Genomic DNA, 16834 nt, shown 5'->3' with positions numbered 1-16834 from the left:
AAGCGGGACTCAAACTGTAATGTAGCGGTGGTGCCGTCCTCGGAAATGCGTGAAAGGCATTCCGGTATAACTTTTTGTTGGATTAAACGTCAGGTAAACCGGCTCGGGCTGTCAAAGGAGCAAGTAAGTGACACTTTGCATTAGTTTCGAAACCTTGTTTCATTCATCCATCAGAAGTCACTATGCAACATATTTTCGATGACCGGTGTCTTGTGAATGCGCAACGAATTCACAAAGAACTCCCTGAAAGAACAGCCACGGGCGGTGTGACGTGACTTAGGCCCGGCAGTCTCCTAGCTGGCGTGACGTAATCAGATCCACGTGATGTAGCAGGGGTATGGGGAGTACCCGCGAGGTCTCATTCCTCAAGTGTCATGAGTGACTCAATCCACCAGACGTACCTCCGGAGCTCGTAAATCGAGTAAATCCCTGTGACAATCAATCTAAAAAAAGGAACTCATGAAGTGTAAACGACCGGGGATGTGCGGTGACCTACTTCCACCAGCTTTCACGAGCTTGAGCGGCATTCGAGTGACATTGAGGACTCGCCGATACATACAGCTCTAGATCAACAGACTCCACAAACTAATGTGTCCCCGCGCTTCCCGAAGCGGGAACACATGTGAGCAGATGAGGGGCCCTTACTGGGGACCTGGAGTGCCACTCCCCCTGGAGCGCAATGCGATGAGCCTGTAGACTTACACTGGCACATACCATACTTCGGGAGATTAGGAGAGAGGATATACCCAAAAGTGTGACCGGGAGCTTGAATGGTGGGTGGGGGAAGGGCGTGGTTGATGGAGAGCGACCGGACGAGACATATGAAGCTCTATCATCTACAAAGACCAGGGTTCCAAGAAGTGAAGCGAGGGCTCTAGCGACCATTTCACGGAAGACACCCCCTTATTCTCGAGGGTCAGAGAAACAAGAGGAACTTTTAAAGTACTTGTCTCCGAAGTGTGAGACAGTATTACATCGAGGAGCTTCTACCAACTTCTGCCCCTGTGTCTCCTCGCGGATCGGCCGCAGCCTTTGCTAGGGTTTGGTTTAATGCTGCTTTTGGGTAGACACCCCGTCAAGCGCAAACCAAGGCCTGGTGTCGTCGCCGATAGCAGGCCACACACCTACTGAGGGTGTGCCGAGAGCAACGCAGTCCTGTTTGTGAGCCATGTGCATGATGCTATACATAGTTTACGTAATCAATTGGCCCAGTCTTTCACCCATTCTCACTCTTCTCAGCGTGGGCCCACTTTTTACTTAACCGTTGTTTGTGCGACGCGTCTAGGCGTGCATCACAGCAAATGGCGTTATTTAACGCACTCACTAAACATTTGCCTACGACGGACACGGCGCAGAGCTACTTGCAGCAGACTCTCACCCTTAAACGCATCTGGGAACTCCACGGCACGAAGTGAAGTCAGCACCACTCAGGCTCCTTGAGTTTTAGAAGCTACGCACACCTGAGGTACCGTGCATCTCACTCTCAGAAAGGTTGGGGCTCTCCACTTCACGGGGAGACCACTCGGGGTCTCTGAAGGAGTTCAGGAGTTTTAGAGGGTCTGCATATCAGACATCGCGCCCCACTCTCGGAGTGCTGGAGGCTCCCAACGTCATGGGGTGGCATCAGTGCTACTCAGGCTGTCTGAGTGAGTTAATGGGTTGTAGAGGGTGTGCACATCAAAGATATCGCGCTTCACTCTCGGAGCGCTGGCGTCAGTGCTCCTCAGGATCTCAGATGATCAGGATCTCAGTGCTCCTCAGGATCAGAGTTGAGGGGTTTTAGAGGGTGTGCATATCAGAGATATCGCGCCACACTCTAAGAGCGGTGGGGGCTCCCCACGTCACGGAGTGACGCCAGTGCCACTCGGGATGTCTGAAGAGGGGTTTTAGAGGGTGTACATACCAGAGACATCGCTCCTCTCAGAGCGGTGGGCATTCCCGCAGTCACCAGGTGACGTCTGCACCACTTGGACTCTCTGAAGGAGTTGAGGGATTTTAGAGGGCGTGCATATCAGACATCGCGCCTCACTCTCGAAGCGCTGGAGGTTCCCCACGTCACGGAATGGCGTCAGTGTAACTCAGGCTGTCCGAAGGAGTTTAGGGGTTTTTGAGGGTGTGTACATCAGAGATATCGCGCATCACTCTCGGAGCGCTGGCGTCAGCGCTACTCAGGATCTCTGAATGAGTCGAGAGGGTGTGCATATCAGACATAACGCGCCACACGAGTGGTGGGGGCTCGCCACGTCACGCAGTGACGTCAGCGCCATTCGGGATGTCTGAAGAGGGGTTTTAGAGGGTGTGCATACCAGAGATATCGCTCCTCTCAGAGCAGTGGGGACTCCCGACGTCGTGGGGTGAAGTGGCTGTCTGAAGGAGTTGAGGGATTTTAGAGGGTGTGCATATCAGACATCGTGCCTCACTCTCGGAGCGCCGGAAACTCCCCACGTCACGGGGTGGCGTCAGTGCTAATCAGACTATCTGAAGAAGTTGAGGGGCTTTAGGGTGTGTGCATATCAGGGACATCGCGCCACACTCTCAGAGCGGTGGTGGCTCCCCACGTCACGGAGTGACGTTAGTGCCACTCGGGATGTCTGAAGAAGTTGAGGGGTTTTAGAGGGTGTACATACCAGAGACATCGCTCGTCTCAAAGTGGTGGGCATTCACGCCGTCACGGGGTGACGTCTGCACCACCTGGACTCTCTGAAGGAGTTGAGGGATTTTAGAGGGTGTGCATATCAAACATCGTGCCTCACTCTCGAAGCGCTGGAGGTTCCCCATGTCACGGAGTGGCGTCAGTGCAACTCAGGCTGTCTTAAAGAGTTTCGGTGTTTTAGAGGGTGTGCACATCAGAGATATCGCTCCTCTCAGAGCGGTGAGGATTCCCGACATCACGGAGTGACGTCAACACCACTTGGGCTCCCTGAAGGAGTTCAGAGATTTGAGAGGTGTGCATATCAGATATCACGCCTCACTCTCGGAGCGCTGGAGACTCCCAACGTCACGGGGTGGCGTCAGTGCTACTCAGGCTCTCTGAACGACTTTAGGGGTTTTGGAAGGTGTGCACATCAGAGATATCGCTTCTCTCAGCGCAGTGGGCATTCCCGCCGTCACGAGGTGTCTGCACCACTTGAGCTCTCTGAAGGAGTTGAGGGATTTTAGAGGGTGTGCATATCAGACATCGCGTCTCACTCTCAAAGCGCTGGTGACTTCCCACGTCACAGGGTGGCGTCAGTGCTACTCACGCTGTCTGAATGATTTGAGGGGTTTTAGATGGTGTGCACATCAGATATCGCGCGCGCAACAGATCCGCTAGGATAATCGTTCTTGCACCAGAGCCCACGTTATTTGTTGCGCAAGACAGAGCAACCAAAAACGAAAACATTTTATTTATGTAGGGGACCTTCGCTGGTCCTTTAAACGGTATCCACTACATGCACGTGATGAATTAAGCAACACAAAACCCTAAGGGATTGCTCTTGATCCTTGCTGTATGCAAAGTTTATTTTTATTCAACAACAGTGGTAAAACATTGTACCCCATCAAACATATCTTTCCTGACGATCAGAAATGATACTGCTCTGAACAGTAACTGGTTGCACATAAGCAACAAACATACTTGTATGTCAGACATACCTATAACTTAGTGCCCTTCATATAAGCCAGTTGAGACAACACCTGGAACATACCGAATGTCTTCCATATGAAACGTACTGAAGGAGATCAAAGTATTGATAAAAGTTTAAGAACTACTTTTAGGTTTTGTGATACAACTGCAACAAAACACACACAAAAAAAGATGTAACATACTAAACATCCCCATTTGAATTGCTTGGGCAAGTACTCTGCACGTTATAAATACTGGTGCAAGTTCTCTTTGATGTGTGGTCATGCAAACAAGATTTGGGGTGAATATTTGGCAACAGTTTGATTTTCATGTGCTGTCATGGATGCCTCAATGTAAGACATGAGGAGCATGAGTGTACTTCAAATGCGTTTACCTCTGGCAGTTGTTGTCGTCAGGGAAAGGTTCTTTACATAGCGCTGCACTTAAGTACAAATTTTTCAGCACAGTACTTCACACCGGAGGGACGTATGTTCTGGCTATGAATTTCTAAGCAGCCACTTCAAAAATCAGTGCACACTCTGCCAGAAATAGCAGCACTTGCAGCGAAAACATCTTATATTGCATCATTTGTCTAAAACGTCCTGAGGTCTTGCACTGAAACTGCAAAAACAGGTGCAACACTCCTTAAATTACTTCTGAATTGACGAACAAATAAGGCCCGGGACCCGCAGGATCCTGCTGGTATGATCATGTACTCATCATACTGATCATGTACTGCAATTTCCTTCAGCATGTGGGTCTTAGGCAACCAAAGTACGGTACATGTCTTCTTTAAGCAAGTACTAGCCATTTGACAAACGTAGCTTAACACATATGTGCTGTGTGCAATCAGCTAAAAAGGAAGAAGAAATTCGCAGAAACGCTGGCTAAGCATTATTTTCCCCTTTCAGGTCGACACATCTACCAATGACTTTTAAACCATAAAAGTCAGTGCAGGGATAATGATTACTTTTTCACCTATGCTGAAGCGGGTAGCTCGAAATGCAGACACTTTCAATGTCACCTCTATCAATGTGGTCGGTGGGAAGAAGTGTGATAAAATATGTATCATTTGGGAGAGCTGGCCATGCGCCCGCATCTTGTAACACTATGGTATAGTATTCTCTAAGAGGTTCTTGTGTAGTAGAAGAGTAATGAACTTGCATTTCAATGTGTGAGTATGTGAGTGTGCATGTATGTGAAGGCTATATTATATATGTATATTATATATATATATATATCAGAATGCAAAGCACCAACCCTCCCGCACGTGCCCTCACATTCCCCATTTTCCCTTCACTGAATAATAGTGAGTTGTAAGCAGGTCATATATCTATTACCGTGGTGTTTCCTTAACGTTGGTCCCACTCTGTTCTTTCTCACAGTAGCCTTCTTAGATACCTTACTTATATGCACAGCCAGTCATCTCACACAAGACATTCCCATGCGCTGTAGCTGCACACGTTGAAGACGGGATATGTAAAAAGTGCCTTTACATGCTGAGGTGGTTATCACAATGTAGTTACAGATGAAACATATCAATAGCAATGACACTTAAAGAAAAACTGCAGTAATTTTACGAAATGCGGGTACTCTTATTACATACAGCATTGACTCACAAAATTATCGCACCCCCAACATGGATGCCTGAACGTTGGTGCTTTCTGGTTGACTTTTGGTACTTTTTGGGTACTCTCCATAACGAGCCACAGGCATTCTCACATTCAAATAAATTTAGTAGCTGAATTATTTCTATAATAATGGTGCCGCACGTTAACGTATACAAATTGTACTTCCATTTAGTGCTATACTACACTATCAGATTCTGCATTTCTGCATAGCTGCTTTTAATGCAAACACACTGCTCGTGTGTATGCCCTAAGCAGGCTAGTACAGCAGCTGCCCAGGCATACTACATATCACATGCAGTTGTACTTCCATAGCAGCAATGGCTTCTCACACAGGGTGCCCAACAGGTGCTAAATCATTCAAGACAGAGAAAATGAAGTCTGTTCATTACATCCTGTCTTCAATGCGGCACACTGATTGTTTGCATCCCTGTGTGGGTCCATTTTACTTTCCTACACTGTTGTATGTATGTAAGGTTCATCCTGCTGCTTTTATACTGTAAAAACAAAACAATGTTTAGAAAAAATGATAAAGAATGTTAAGTATGTGCAGGGCAATCATTTTGTCATTTCAAAGTTGATGATGAGTCAAATAAAAATGCAATTCCACGAGTCACAAAGTGTACCACCTGCAATGCACCCTATCTTTCATGCTTGGCCTCAATGGGATACATAAAGAGCTTTAAAAATGAAAGTTGAATCATAGTGCTAATGTCTAATTAAGAAACAGCCATAAAACCATGAATATTGACTTCATAAAGCCTTCATCGGGTGATGTCACAGTAGCCCTACCGGAGTAAATTAAGAGCACATATGCACTGGCACTGCCAGGAAGCTGAGAGAGGGCATATGCAATATAAAGCTGTAGAACTAAAGTGAGAGATTCACACGCTTTTCAGAATCAAGTGACTGTAGGAAAAGTGAAAACATGGGCAAAGAGGGCTCCTTATTGAATTAAACATGAACAGTAAATGGTAGTTTCTTTTGAGTTGGATTATATCCTGCTGTTTTATCATTGTGACAGTCATTGCCTGAGAAAACGAATGTAGTTCATGCATTGTGATATTCGGTCAACATGGTTTGGGAAATTCCCCAACATGCAAGCAAAGGCGCCGCAGCTCGCTCATGATTAGAGCCTGAAGTTTTCGGGAACTATTTTTTTTCTAAATTCGGGGGGGGGGGGGGGGGGGGGGGGAAGGGGGGGGGTAAATAAATATGTGCTCTACATTTAAGCGAATTTGGGTGGAAAAACTTCCAGTACGCTAAATTTGGGGCGAAATCTGGCTCAGTTACTCAAACAGTACTGGTTTGGTACAAATGATGTAACTGCATTTGCTGCCAAACAAGTTAGTGTACATTCCTACATGTGTCAGTGAGGACAATTTGCCAGGTAAAAATCGGGTTTCACCCTAAAGAGGCAACCTTCAATTCGGGGTGCAAATTCAGGGATTGATGTCACGAAAACGTCAGGCTCTACTCATGACGCGACACGCACTCAGCGTGCTACAGAGAATGTAATCATGGCTCAAATTTGGTGTGCAAGATTCCTTGTGCCATTTTAATTTAGTTTAACTACATAACCTTTAGCAGTCTTAAAATTACTTTGCAAATTTCATATGGACGATTCACTATTTGATGCAAAAAGTGCTTTGAGTAGCAGACTACTCGAGCAAAAATTTATATATATTTTTTTAAATTGTACGTCCTGCACAAAACGCCATCGGAATGCCAGTAAGCCAAGCACATCCACTTGCTACCTACAGCAAAGCTGCTTTAGGTTATAACCCAGAATGAAGAGCATTACTGTGATCTGTTTGCATTTTACATCTTAAAATTCATGTTCCAAAAAATAACAATGCACACAATCCTTACGATGTGCAAAGCTGATAGATTACCTTCTGAATGGAAATAATCAATGGTTGGTAGTGGAAGCATTTTACCTTTTCTGTTGAATATATTCCTCAACCTTTAGGAGATCCCTGAACATTTTGCCAAACATGCAACAGGAGCTGTGATTACGAGGGGCCCATTGAGAAGCATGTAGATCGCCATGTAGCTATTGCAACGCGCATTCTGAACGCGCCCTGATAAATTACATGATTTTGCCTACATCAGCAAATCCTTCAAACACTGTAATGTTCAACTCCATAGTCAATCAGATTTTCATGTTCACTATGCTTTGTCTACTAACCAAGTGAAAACTAAATGATGAATGGAAGCCTCCAACACAAGAAAGCCTTGCGCACCTAGACAAAATCCTTCAAGGAACTGTACACCTCTCTTGTCAAACCGCACCTTGCATTTTCAAGCAACTTCCATTTTATATTAGGCATTTTAAAACCTGTGCCATGAAACAATGAGGTGCATATTGTGCCTGCACCACAGATTTAGACATACAAGAATGTACACTATGGATGAGGCTCCAAACCAAAACTGAAAGTAGCACCTGGCATGAAGAGGGGTTTAGAAGGAAATTACATTTTCAAAAGCCCTCAAACTGTGCAGCTGGGTATAGTCAGTGACTCTAAAAGAGACCATTTAATTCTATACATAGATAAATATATATATATATATATATATCACGTTTCAAAGAAACTACCAGTGTACGGGGAAACCCGGGTTTCCTCTGCGTCCTGCTACTCTCTTTCCAGCAGAGTAAGGAGCGACGCAGTGGCTAAGATAACGACTGTGCATGAATATCAACTCGCCCCTGTTGGCAATCAAGGAACTACAACCGGTCCACATTCCTCCAGAAGAAAAGCCTTTCGCGCACACTCATACACTATGGACATGCTCAGGTCATACTCTGCACTGGGTGTTAGCCAGAAAAGCTCCTTCTGAAGCCTCTGTGTAGTAAAAAGGGACGTTGGTCTCTGTTGGGCATAGAGGCTGAAAATGAGATGAGGTGGAAAGAAGTGTGTGTATGAAGGCAAGGATACGCCTTGCAAACGAATGGATGTTTGTAGTGGCCGGGTTCGCTGCTGCTGCTGAAGGAGCCAGCAGTAACTCGCTGTCAGACAGCTGTCTCACGGTCCTGCACCAGCCTCTCAAAGTGCTCCTGACCTACAGGGAAGGAAGGAAAATTAGGAACAAAGAGAAATTGGAACAGGCAAAGATACAACATTTTGCAAATTCTACTCTCACAGCCGCTCACTACATACTGTAAAACCCTTGGATGTTCACGAGCCCCTAATTTTCACCAATTGAAAAAGTCGTGAATTTGCGGGGCACGTGAAAATGTCAACCAAGGTCAGACACTGGGAAAAAGGCTCAGAATTTACGCACATAGAATTTGCGAAATTTTGTGGCAGTGCCAGACGCGTGAACAATTTGGAGATGTGAAATTGAAGGGTTTTGTGGTATATCAATGCATGATAGCAGAGATGGAGATATGTAGTACTTTCTGCCACTTTGCATCATGCCCGTTACTATGCACTGGTACACATAGTGAGACTAGAATTTTCAGAATTTTGCAAAATGTGATACAATTTGGCCCAATGTTCCTGCACATATGCTCAAGTCAATGTCACGATGTACTACAACTGTCTACTTTCAGCACTCGTGGTCTGGGCGCGATATGTTACACGTTAGAAAGCTGCGGAAAACGCTTGAAGGGGATGGTTTCAAGAGGTCAGGCTTTCTACAGATATGAGCTATGGTACAAAGGTATGGTATTACAAAGGAATCACAGCAAGAATGTACAACATTTCCAAATGCACATATGATATTAATATTAAAAATATTTGTAACACCTTGATGGCATGGTCACTACTGTAGGAATATGACTAAAGCAGTGTATACAGTGCAGGACAGTCTCAGCCACCACCAGAACAGAACAGAACAGCCGTACCACCAATACTTACTTTCCAAATATGCTGCCAAGTCTTCATCTCCTGCCTTCCCTGCCAAATACTTTGCAGTTGTGCCCTATTTAACCAGAAAATTGCAATTTAAAAAAATACATAGTAGTACCTCCCCAACACTGCTAGCATCCTGAGCCGGGAACAAACATACAATCTTAGGCTCAGTCCAGCATCATGCTGACTGAGCTGCCGAGGCCGAGATGAAGCACCAATTCTATGTATGACTGGAGTACAGAAAAGCACACTCCTATCAAAAGGACAATGCCAATGGTGATTGGGGGGGGTTGACTGCAAGGCTGCACTGGGTTGATGGCAGTTGAAGAAAAGGCATCAGCAGCAAGATTCGAACACACACCCACTGATTGCCGGTCATAGACGCTACCAGTCAGACACCGTGCAAGACAGGTATGCAACTGGGTGATGTGAGGCTTGTGTTGTTTGTCCTTCTACGTTAAATTGCCTGATTCACTACAACGTCAAAAGGAAGTATGTCAAAAGGAAGGCGTTCCGTGGTTGTGTGCCATTACGCCCACAGATAGAGGACAATCTCGCCGTCTTCGTCCCTGAACAGCACCAACGATCACTTCCCGTGACGGGCGAGATGATTCCGAGACTGAATAAGATTCAGCAACATCGAAATTGGATAATGAAGCGGACCTTGACTGATGTGTGGTTGTTCATGGCACATCTTTTCGTTCTCCGACGCACCCGCGTAATAAGAAAAAACTTTGCGTGCCCCCTTTAGTCAATGGCTTCATACATCATGGCAGTAAGTAACGTTTGCCACATTTTGTCTCCTGCAAATGGGGTCGACTTATGCGCAGGATCAACCTATAATTAGGGTCTGACTTTTTCGGCTTAAATGAAGTTCAGGGTAAAATCGGGTGCAATCGGGCACTTTTTCTTCCTGTCCAGCAAGCGACCAGTAGTTAGAGGCACACATATTGGTGAAACATGCATTCCTCGTGACTTAGTCACAAATGCCACGTGATGTAACATTAAATGTGCTTCACATAGTTTACTGTTGCACTCGGATAGTATATTTTCATTGGATGTGTGCGCAGGTTGCTACTAAATCGTGTATGTGATGCATGACATAACTCAATACATGATTGGAATTCGGGGTGAAAACGGGTTTAACCCAAATTGGTCCGAAACTGATACGGGAAGGAAGAATGAGGCGGAATCTGGTTTAACCCGAAAGTCTGACCATACCCATAAGCAGTGTTTTTGCAGTATGTGTTTCCTACATAACAATCAAACAGATAGGACACATGGAAGCACATCCATTACAAGAGGCATGTTATACCTGCTTGTCAGCCTTAGACAATGATGCCCCAGCAGCAACAAGCATACAGCAGATGGTTCTCCTTTTATATGCAGCTGCTTTGTGGAGGGCTGTCTGGCCTCTAGGACAATGTAGGACATCGAAACAGGTTTTAGAACTTCCACAGAAACATGTTCTACATGCATATGGCCATGCAACCAAACAAGTGAAAATATTTGACCGAATATCAGAAATACGAGGCAGTAGCAAGACACTTGTACTGGTGAAAGAGTTTTAATGCATTAATGCACAGTTCACACTGGGTGGAGGTACTCTTTTGGGTTCTGCGTAAAAAATGAGTAGCTCGCACATTACAAAAATATTTGGTGGTGTTATGCCCAACTTCAGTACGAATGCCAAAATGTGTGATTAAAGCAAATTCAGGTCAATTCAGTTGAAATTCAATTTTTATTTTACCATATTTATAATTGTTTCTCATTTTTAAAATGTTGCGAATACGTCGCAAATTTTTCCTCTATTCGGCAAAATAAGCTCACTTGTTTTGTAACTTGCACTGAGAAGTAAACAAAAGGCTCACTTTTCACTGTCTGCAATATCCAGTATGGATGGCGGTGCTGTGTGGAAATGGAAGCATTATGGTCGCATACCTTTCGATGCACAAAGGCATATTACATGTGCGTTGAATGGAAGATCTCAGGCAATCTGAACTACTGCACATGACTTTTAAATCAATAAAATTTAGCAAAGCTGCTGTAACACATCGTGATGTAGTTCCATAACTTGGCTGATGGCTGTGTGGCTAACTCCCAGGAGAAACAAACTGGAAAATATTTATCAGCATGAAGAACTCACCACTGGCAACGATGTAGCGGACGACATCCTTGTGGCCATAGCGAGAAGCATGGTGCAGGGCCGTCATGCCAGCATCATCCAGCGACAGCAAGCTATGGCCTGAGTCACAAAGGTGCCGTAACTAGAAGGATTGAATGCAATAAACATTATACAACCAATATATATATATATATAACCGTATGTATCGATTATAACATATACAAAGGAAGAACAGCCGAAGCTCTGTGGCTGCACGTTGAGCACACGTTTATAGTTTGATCGTGCACTCCCAGCCGAGGACAGCTGTTTCGTTCTACTTGGAGCTCGGCAGCTTGGCGCAGGGAAGTGACACGATCTTGGGTCGGCGCTAACAGTGTGTCTCGGCGAGACATCAATCTTCCATGGTGATGGCGCCACCTGGTGAGGTCGCAGTGCAAGCCAGCAAGTACATACACATGTATTGTATATGTGTATATGTGCTGTGCCATGGAAGATTGATGTCTCGCCGAGAGACACTGTTAGCGCCGACCCAAGATTGTGTCACTTCCCTGCGCCGGGCTGACGAGCTCCAAGTAGAGCGAAACAGCTGTCCTCGGCTGGGAGTGCACGATCAAATTATAAACATTCGTTATAACATATATGTATATAACCTATAACCAATAACCATGTTGGGCTTCCAGGAGAGGAGTGCATGCAAAACAATGCAAGAACTACATAGGAGGAACACACAAGCGGTACCCCAAGCACAGCACTACAACTCGCAACATGGTGCCTAAAATAATAAATATTTGGTATTAACATTGCTTACTGTTCATAGTGACTCTGAAATGTCTGTTTTTCCATAATGCAACAGTTTGCCAACAAGCGATGCACGGAGGCATCAAGCAGCAATTTTCCAAATTACATGGGAAAAGACGTGGTCGCAGCACGAAATACACATGGTCAGGGTGTCAAACCGAAAAGTCTATGGGTTCGGTTCAGGTTAGGTGATTTTGGTTTGGTCCCGGTTCAGTTCCAGAGCGCAGAAATAACAGTTCCAACTGTTTTATTAGGGTTCATATCGGTTCAGCGCACTGCAGAAAAAGTTGTGCCAACATTCTCTGGTAATATGCTGGAGTGTACGGAACTAGAATGCAAGCTTTCCCACGAACATATTAAGTCAACAGCGTTTTGACATCAAGTATTGATTGATTTAAGATATGCACGAGTTGATGACAATGCAAGCATGCACGGGCGTTGTTGGACACAAGCAGAAGTACGAAAATGTTAGTAAAATAATGAGTACAGTCAACCCTTTGATTTATGAACACCCTCGGTTCCCTGAAAAATCGTTCGTAAGTCGAGGGATTCATAAATCGAAAATTCCGTTAAGTGAGCAAATGGAACAGTATTTCCGAGTTGGGATTATGTTTATAATGCAATATATTGTATAATTTTGCTTTCGTTTGGTTTGCTTATAATAATGCCTTCTGCTGTATCAATCTCACAAAGAACAGACGTTAGCGCATTCACACTCTGTTTATTATGCAGTACTAAATTGTTTAATTTTGCTTTGGACCATGCCTTCCGCTGTGTCAATCTTGGAAAGAAGAGATGTCACCACATTCGCACTCGATTGGTCTCGGATTTCCGACGGGATTTTTAACCTCAGTTAGGTGACAGCGACCACCTTATTCATCAACTGAGGTCAGGAACACTTGGTGGTGCGACCCCGGAAAACCCGTTTGTTGCTCGGATTCCGAGGGGTTAAGAACCGAGGGTACAATACCTGGAGAATGTTTTGACCGTTCAGGCGTCATTCATAAGGCCACGGAATAATCCCTGTGAAGGTTTCTGTTTACCTCGGAACGATCCGTTCATAAATTGAGGACAAAAACGCTGGACAAATCCTAGTTGGTTCCCAGAAATTCCATTCATTATTCGAATATCGAGGTTCATAAAACGAGGGAAAAATGAATGTGAAAAGTTTGGTTCCCCGTGCTCGTGTTCATAAAACGAGGGAATTCAGTACCTGTACCTGCATAGTACCTTGTTTCTGTGGTGCCCAGATCGCCACAGGTCTACGGTAGGCAAATCAAGGTCAGAAAGAAATGAAAATAAGTTTTGTACTACAAAGCTAGAAACACGACTCACAGCAGGAGCCTGACCCAAACACAAAGCGCATGAGGAGAAGGATTACGAGCATTGTGCACCACATTCGCATGTAGATGGACATGGACAATGTAGATGGACATTTCCATTTGCAACATATGAGGCAGTTTTAGCCCTCGACTAGAGTGTCTTTGACACCAATCATATCATCCTTCAATATCAATCAATATCATCCTTCCCCAAGTGCCCTACACACACACACAAAAAAAGGAGAAAGATGCTCAGCCATTTGCTGAACTGGTTTGGAACAGTGCTTTTCATTAGTTCCAGTTAAGGTTCAGTTCCAAAATGGCAAAAAATAGTGGCTTGGTGCGGTTAGGGTCCGGGAAAAAGTAGAGGTTCAATTCTGGTTCGGTACGGTTCCAGTTCGACACCCTGCACATGGTGCTTGCTTTGCTTGCTGTTATGATGCCACAGTGAGGTATGTTAATGAGTATTCATGCCAATACAAGCCTGTTATGTGAACAGATTGTTCCTCCCTTCATGCATTTGCGGGTCACACAGCAGAGTAGCTTTCATACAATTGACATTAGCTGCCTACTACGTGCAATATCTTGAACAGTAGTTTGATGCAGGACTACTAATCACCAGACGAAGCATCTGCGTGTTGTAACAATTCATGTGAACACACATTTCTAGAAAGGACCCTTACGCCTAGGAAGGGAGCAAATATAGCAACCTAGTAATAGCAGGTTGTGAAGATGCCTGATGTAGGGGGTTGCTGATATTTTAAAAGGAAGACCTTTTCTCTTCCGAGAAGGGAGTGCGAAAGCAGAAAAGCTGACTTCTACTTGAAATACTCCTGGCATGAGGAATTTCCCTCTAACATTTCCCATGCAAGGAACTAGTGACTTTAAACAGGTTGATTAAAATGTTAATTTTGCTGATATATACTAATTAATTGTTTAGAGCCTATGCAATTTTACTCTTATTTTATCACTGCCACAAAGACGTTCATGTGTACTAAACTTTGTGCAGGGAGGTATCTCGTATTTCGTTTTCATCTGCGAGGTATATGCTCAGTGTCGTACAAACACCTTCCCCTTCCTTTGTTTTCAATGAAAAATGGAATTATGCTTCTCGATTTTAGCTTGCTCTACCTGCCACCAGGAGGATGTGATCGCTATACGTGAGCAACCGCTTTCACAACGGTCGTTATATGGAAGTCTTGTTTACATGTACAGTAAACCCCGTTAACTCGAACTCGATTATCTCGAAATATCGGTCATCTCGATTTTTTTTGTGGCCCGATCCTTGTCCCAATGCTTCCTATGTGTTTGGGCCCTTTTAAGTCTAAGCTTTTTTTGTCGAAGTACGGATATCTCGAAATTCCATCACCGGTAGGTCAGCGCACCTACAGCTGATAACATGCATTCTTCGGTCCCCTAGGCTAGGTCAAGGTCAAAGCCTTTCAGTCCTAGACCCCTACTGTGGCAGGCAGACTGCACTCCCCTTTCCACCCAACATCACTCCTCCTCCTCCTCTGCATTCGTCCGAGAGTCTCAGTTTCGTTTCGTTCTTCGCGGCATGATGGCTGAACAACGCACATGGGAGTCCCTGACTTTGGTGCGGAAGGTGGCACTTATCAAAGGCCAAACCATTATCGTGAATTGTTTCATTCATGCGGGTTTCTGGTCTTCCACCGCCATACTGGAGTCAGCAGACTAGTTCAGTGGCTGTGATGAATTGTGCAACGACATGATGCGCCTCGCATGTTGTGGGGAGAGTGACTTAGAGTACTTGAACATCGAGGACTATGCGCTTTACGACGGCGATGTTGCAGTAGCGGTGAACTGAGTGATACTGAAATCGTCAAGAGTGCCCACTGTAATGACGTGCCGGGAGGAGCATCTCATGCGTTGCATTGAAGTGCTTGAAGATGCTTTCTTTTTCCCAGATGCGAATGCCAAGCAGATTGCTATTGCGGAGTTATTCCGACTCAGATTAGGTATGTTAAAAAATAAATGTCTTCGGAATTGTTTACGAGCCCTATTACTGTAGGAACACTTCTTTCTACGTTTCATAACATTGTGCATTGTGGTAACATCGTGGCAATGTAATTTTCGCTGTTCGCTTAACTCGAAACCCCGCTTATCTCGAAATTTTTTCCGGTTTTTACTACTTCGAGTTATCGGGGGTTTACTGTACTTCAATGGGTGAGTTGACAGAACCATCAATTTGATCGTAATATCGGAGTTATCGTTGTACCGGAGATCGTAATAAACAGGCTCTACAATAGACATATAGTAGTGATAGCGAGCGATAGTGATAGATAAGGAGTGTGCTAAAGGACTACAGCATTTCATGCACTTTGCATGGTGTTAGCATACCCTTCGTTCATGCAAAGTGTTAAACTGTCAGTTCGTCAAACACATGCCCTGCAGCCTAGGCATCATGTCGTATTCATGTAATGACAAAATGCAGCTTTTTTTAAGGTTTAAGAATTCACACAGCAAACACTCGTTGTTGACTGTAAGCTCAAACAGTACATGTCAGATTGTTAGTGACAAGCAGCAGAAAATAGCAGACTGAAGCACCTTGCAGGTAATCCTATCACAGTGGTGTATCACTGTGGGCTGACGAGAACTGCTCCTTGAATCAGTACTGGTCATAAGGAGGGTTCCGACTTTTCGGTGTTTACATTCGTCAAAAATCGGGAGGCAACCACCGGAGTCCTAAATTTTTAAAAAAATTTTCGTTCTTCGGAGGTTCCCCGAAAGGTATTTCCGAAAAAGTAAAAATTTCCCAGAAATTGAAAACTTCAGCAACCCCCCCCCCTCCCACACACACACACACATCTGCCAAATGACAACACTGAAAACTGGACATTCACATTTACCTGTCTTCCAGCCTGTGGTAACCTTGTGAAAGTGGCATGTTACTATCTTACTATGTTACTGCAAGACATGCGTGAGGGCAGTGAGAGGTATCGGCATTCAGCCGTTGATGAGCAAAGGCACACAAGCACCATGCAAAGTGTAACAACAGGATGCCCTGTAGATTATCCTAAGAACGGCGCCTTCGGTGCTTCGCAATGTATTTGCCATGTGTATACTTTTAGTTGTCAAACCTGTGGAGATTTTAGCTACATCTTATTCAAATACCTTCCACTTTACCGCAGTAATACTTCCACAGTAATACTTTGATAACCTTAAACTCACTATTCACGCAGCCCAGGAACAGAAACACCAACAGGCAAGGCAACAGGGTACGAAAGAGGAACAACAAAGTAGCCAAGGAGCGCACTAGCCGCCCTCACATAGCACAAAAATATGGGCATTTCTGACCTACCCTCATAAGGTCCCCCATTTTGGCAGCAATGATTATTTCTGCAAGGCAATGTGTTATCTGGTTATCTTGTTAATGACTACAGGTCAGTTTATCATTGGAAAACACACTGTTTCATAGCACAATCCTGGTGCAACTTGCCAGTACTAGAGCATACAGAACACACCTGTCCAAACCCTCA

At 44.7% G+C, this 16834-nt stretch overlaps 1 protein-coding gene across 8 annotated transcripts in view; it reads right to left on the bottom strand.

Moving 5' to 3' along the window:
* Positions 1-3470: 3470 nt before the first annotated feature.
* Positions 3471-16834, bottom strand: part of LOC135400902 (eye-specific diacylglycerol kinase-like) — a 434456-nt gene continuing 421092 nt past the window's right edge. For 7 of the 8 annotated variants that reach the window (XM_064632901.1, XM_064632900.1, XM_064632905.1 and 4 more), the window contains exons 25-30: positions 16657-16694; positions 11236-11356; positions 10961-10997; positions 10405-10504; positions 9096-9159; positions 3471-8295 (exon numbers count right to left, since the gene is read on the bottom strand). In XM_064632901.1, the coding sequence (XP_064488971.1) occupies positions 8246-8295; positions 9096-9159; positions 10405-10504; positions 10961-10997; positions 11236-11356; positions 16657-16694 (410 nt within the window). In that variant the 3' untranslated portion in view covers positions 3471-8245. Of the gene's footprint in view, positions 8296-9095; positions 9160-10404; positions 10505-10960; positions 10998-11235; positions 11357-16656; positions 16695-16834 lie in introns of those variants that run through there. The other variant, XM_064632899.1, reaches the window with a different exon arrangement.

Source organism: Ornithodoros turicata, chromosome 7 (assembly GCF_037126465.1).
Source record: "Ornithodoros turicata isolate Travis chromosome 7, ASM3712646v1, whole genome shotgun sequence".
NCBI classification, from domain to species: domain Eukaryota; kingdom Metazoa; phylum Arthropoda; class Arachnida; order Ixodida; family Argasidae; genus Ornithodoros; species Ornithodoros turicata.
This window is presented reverse-complemented; position numbering and strand designations above follow the sequence as displayed.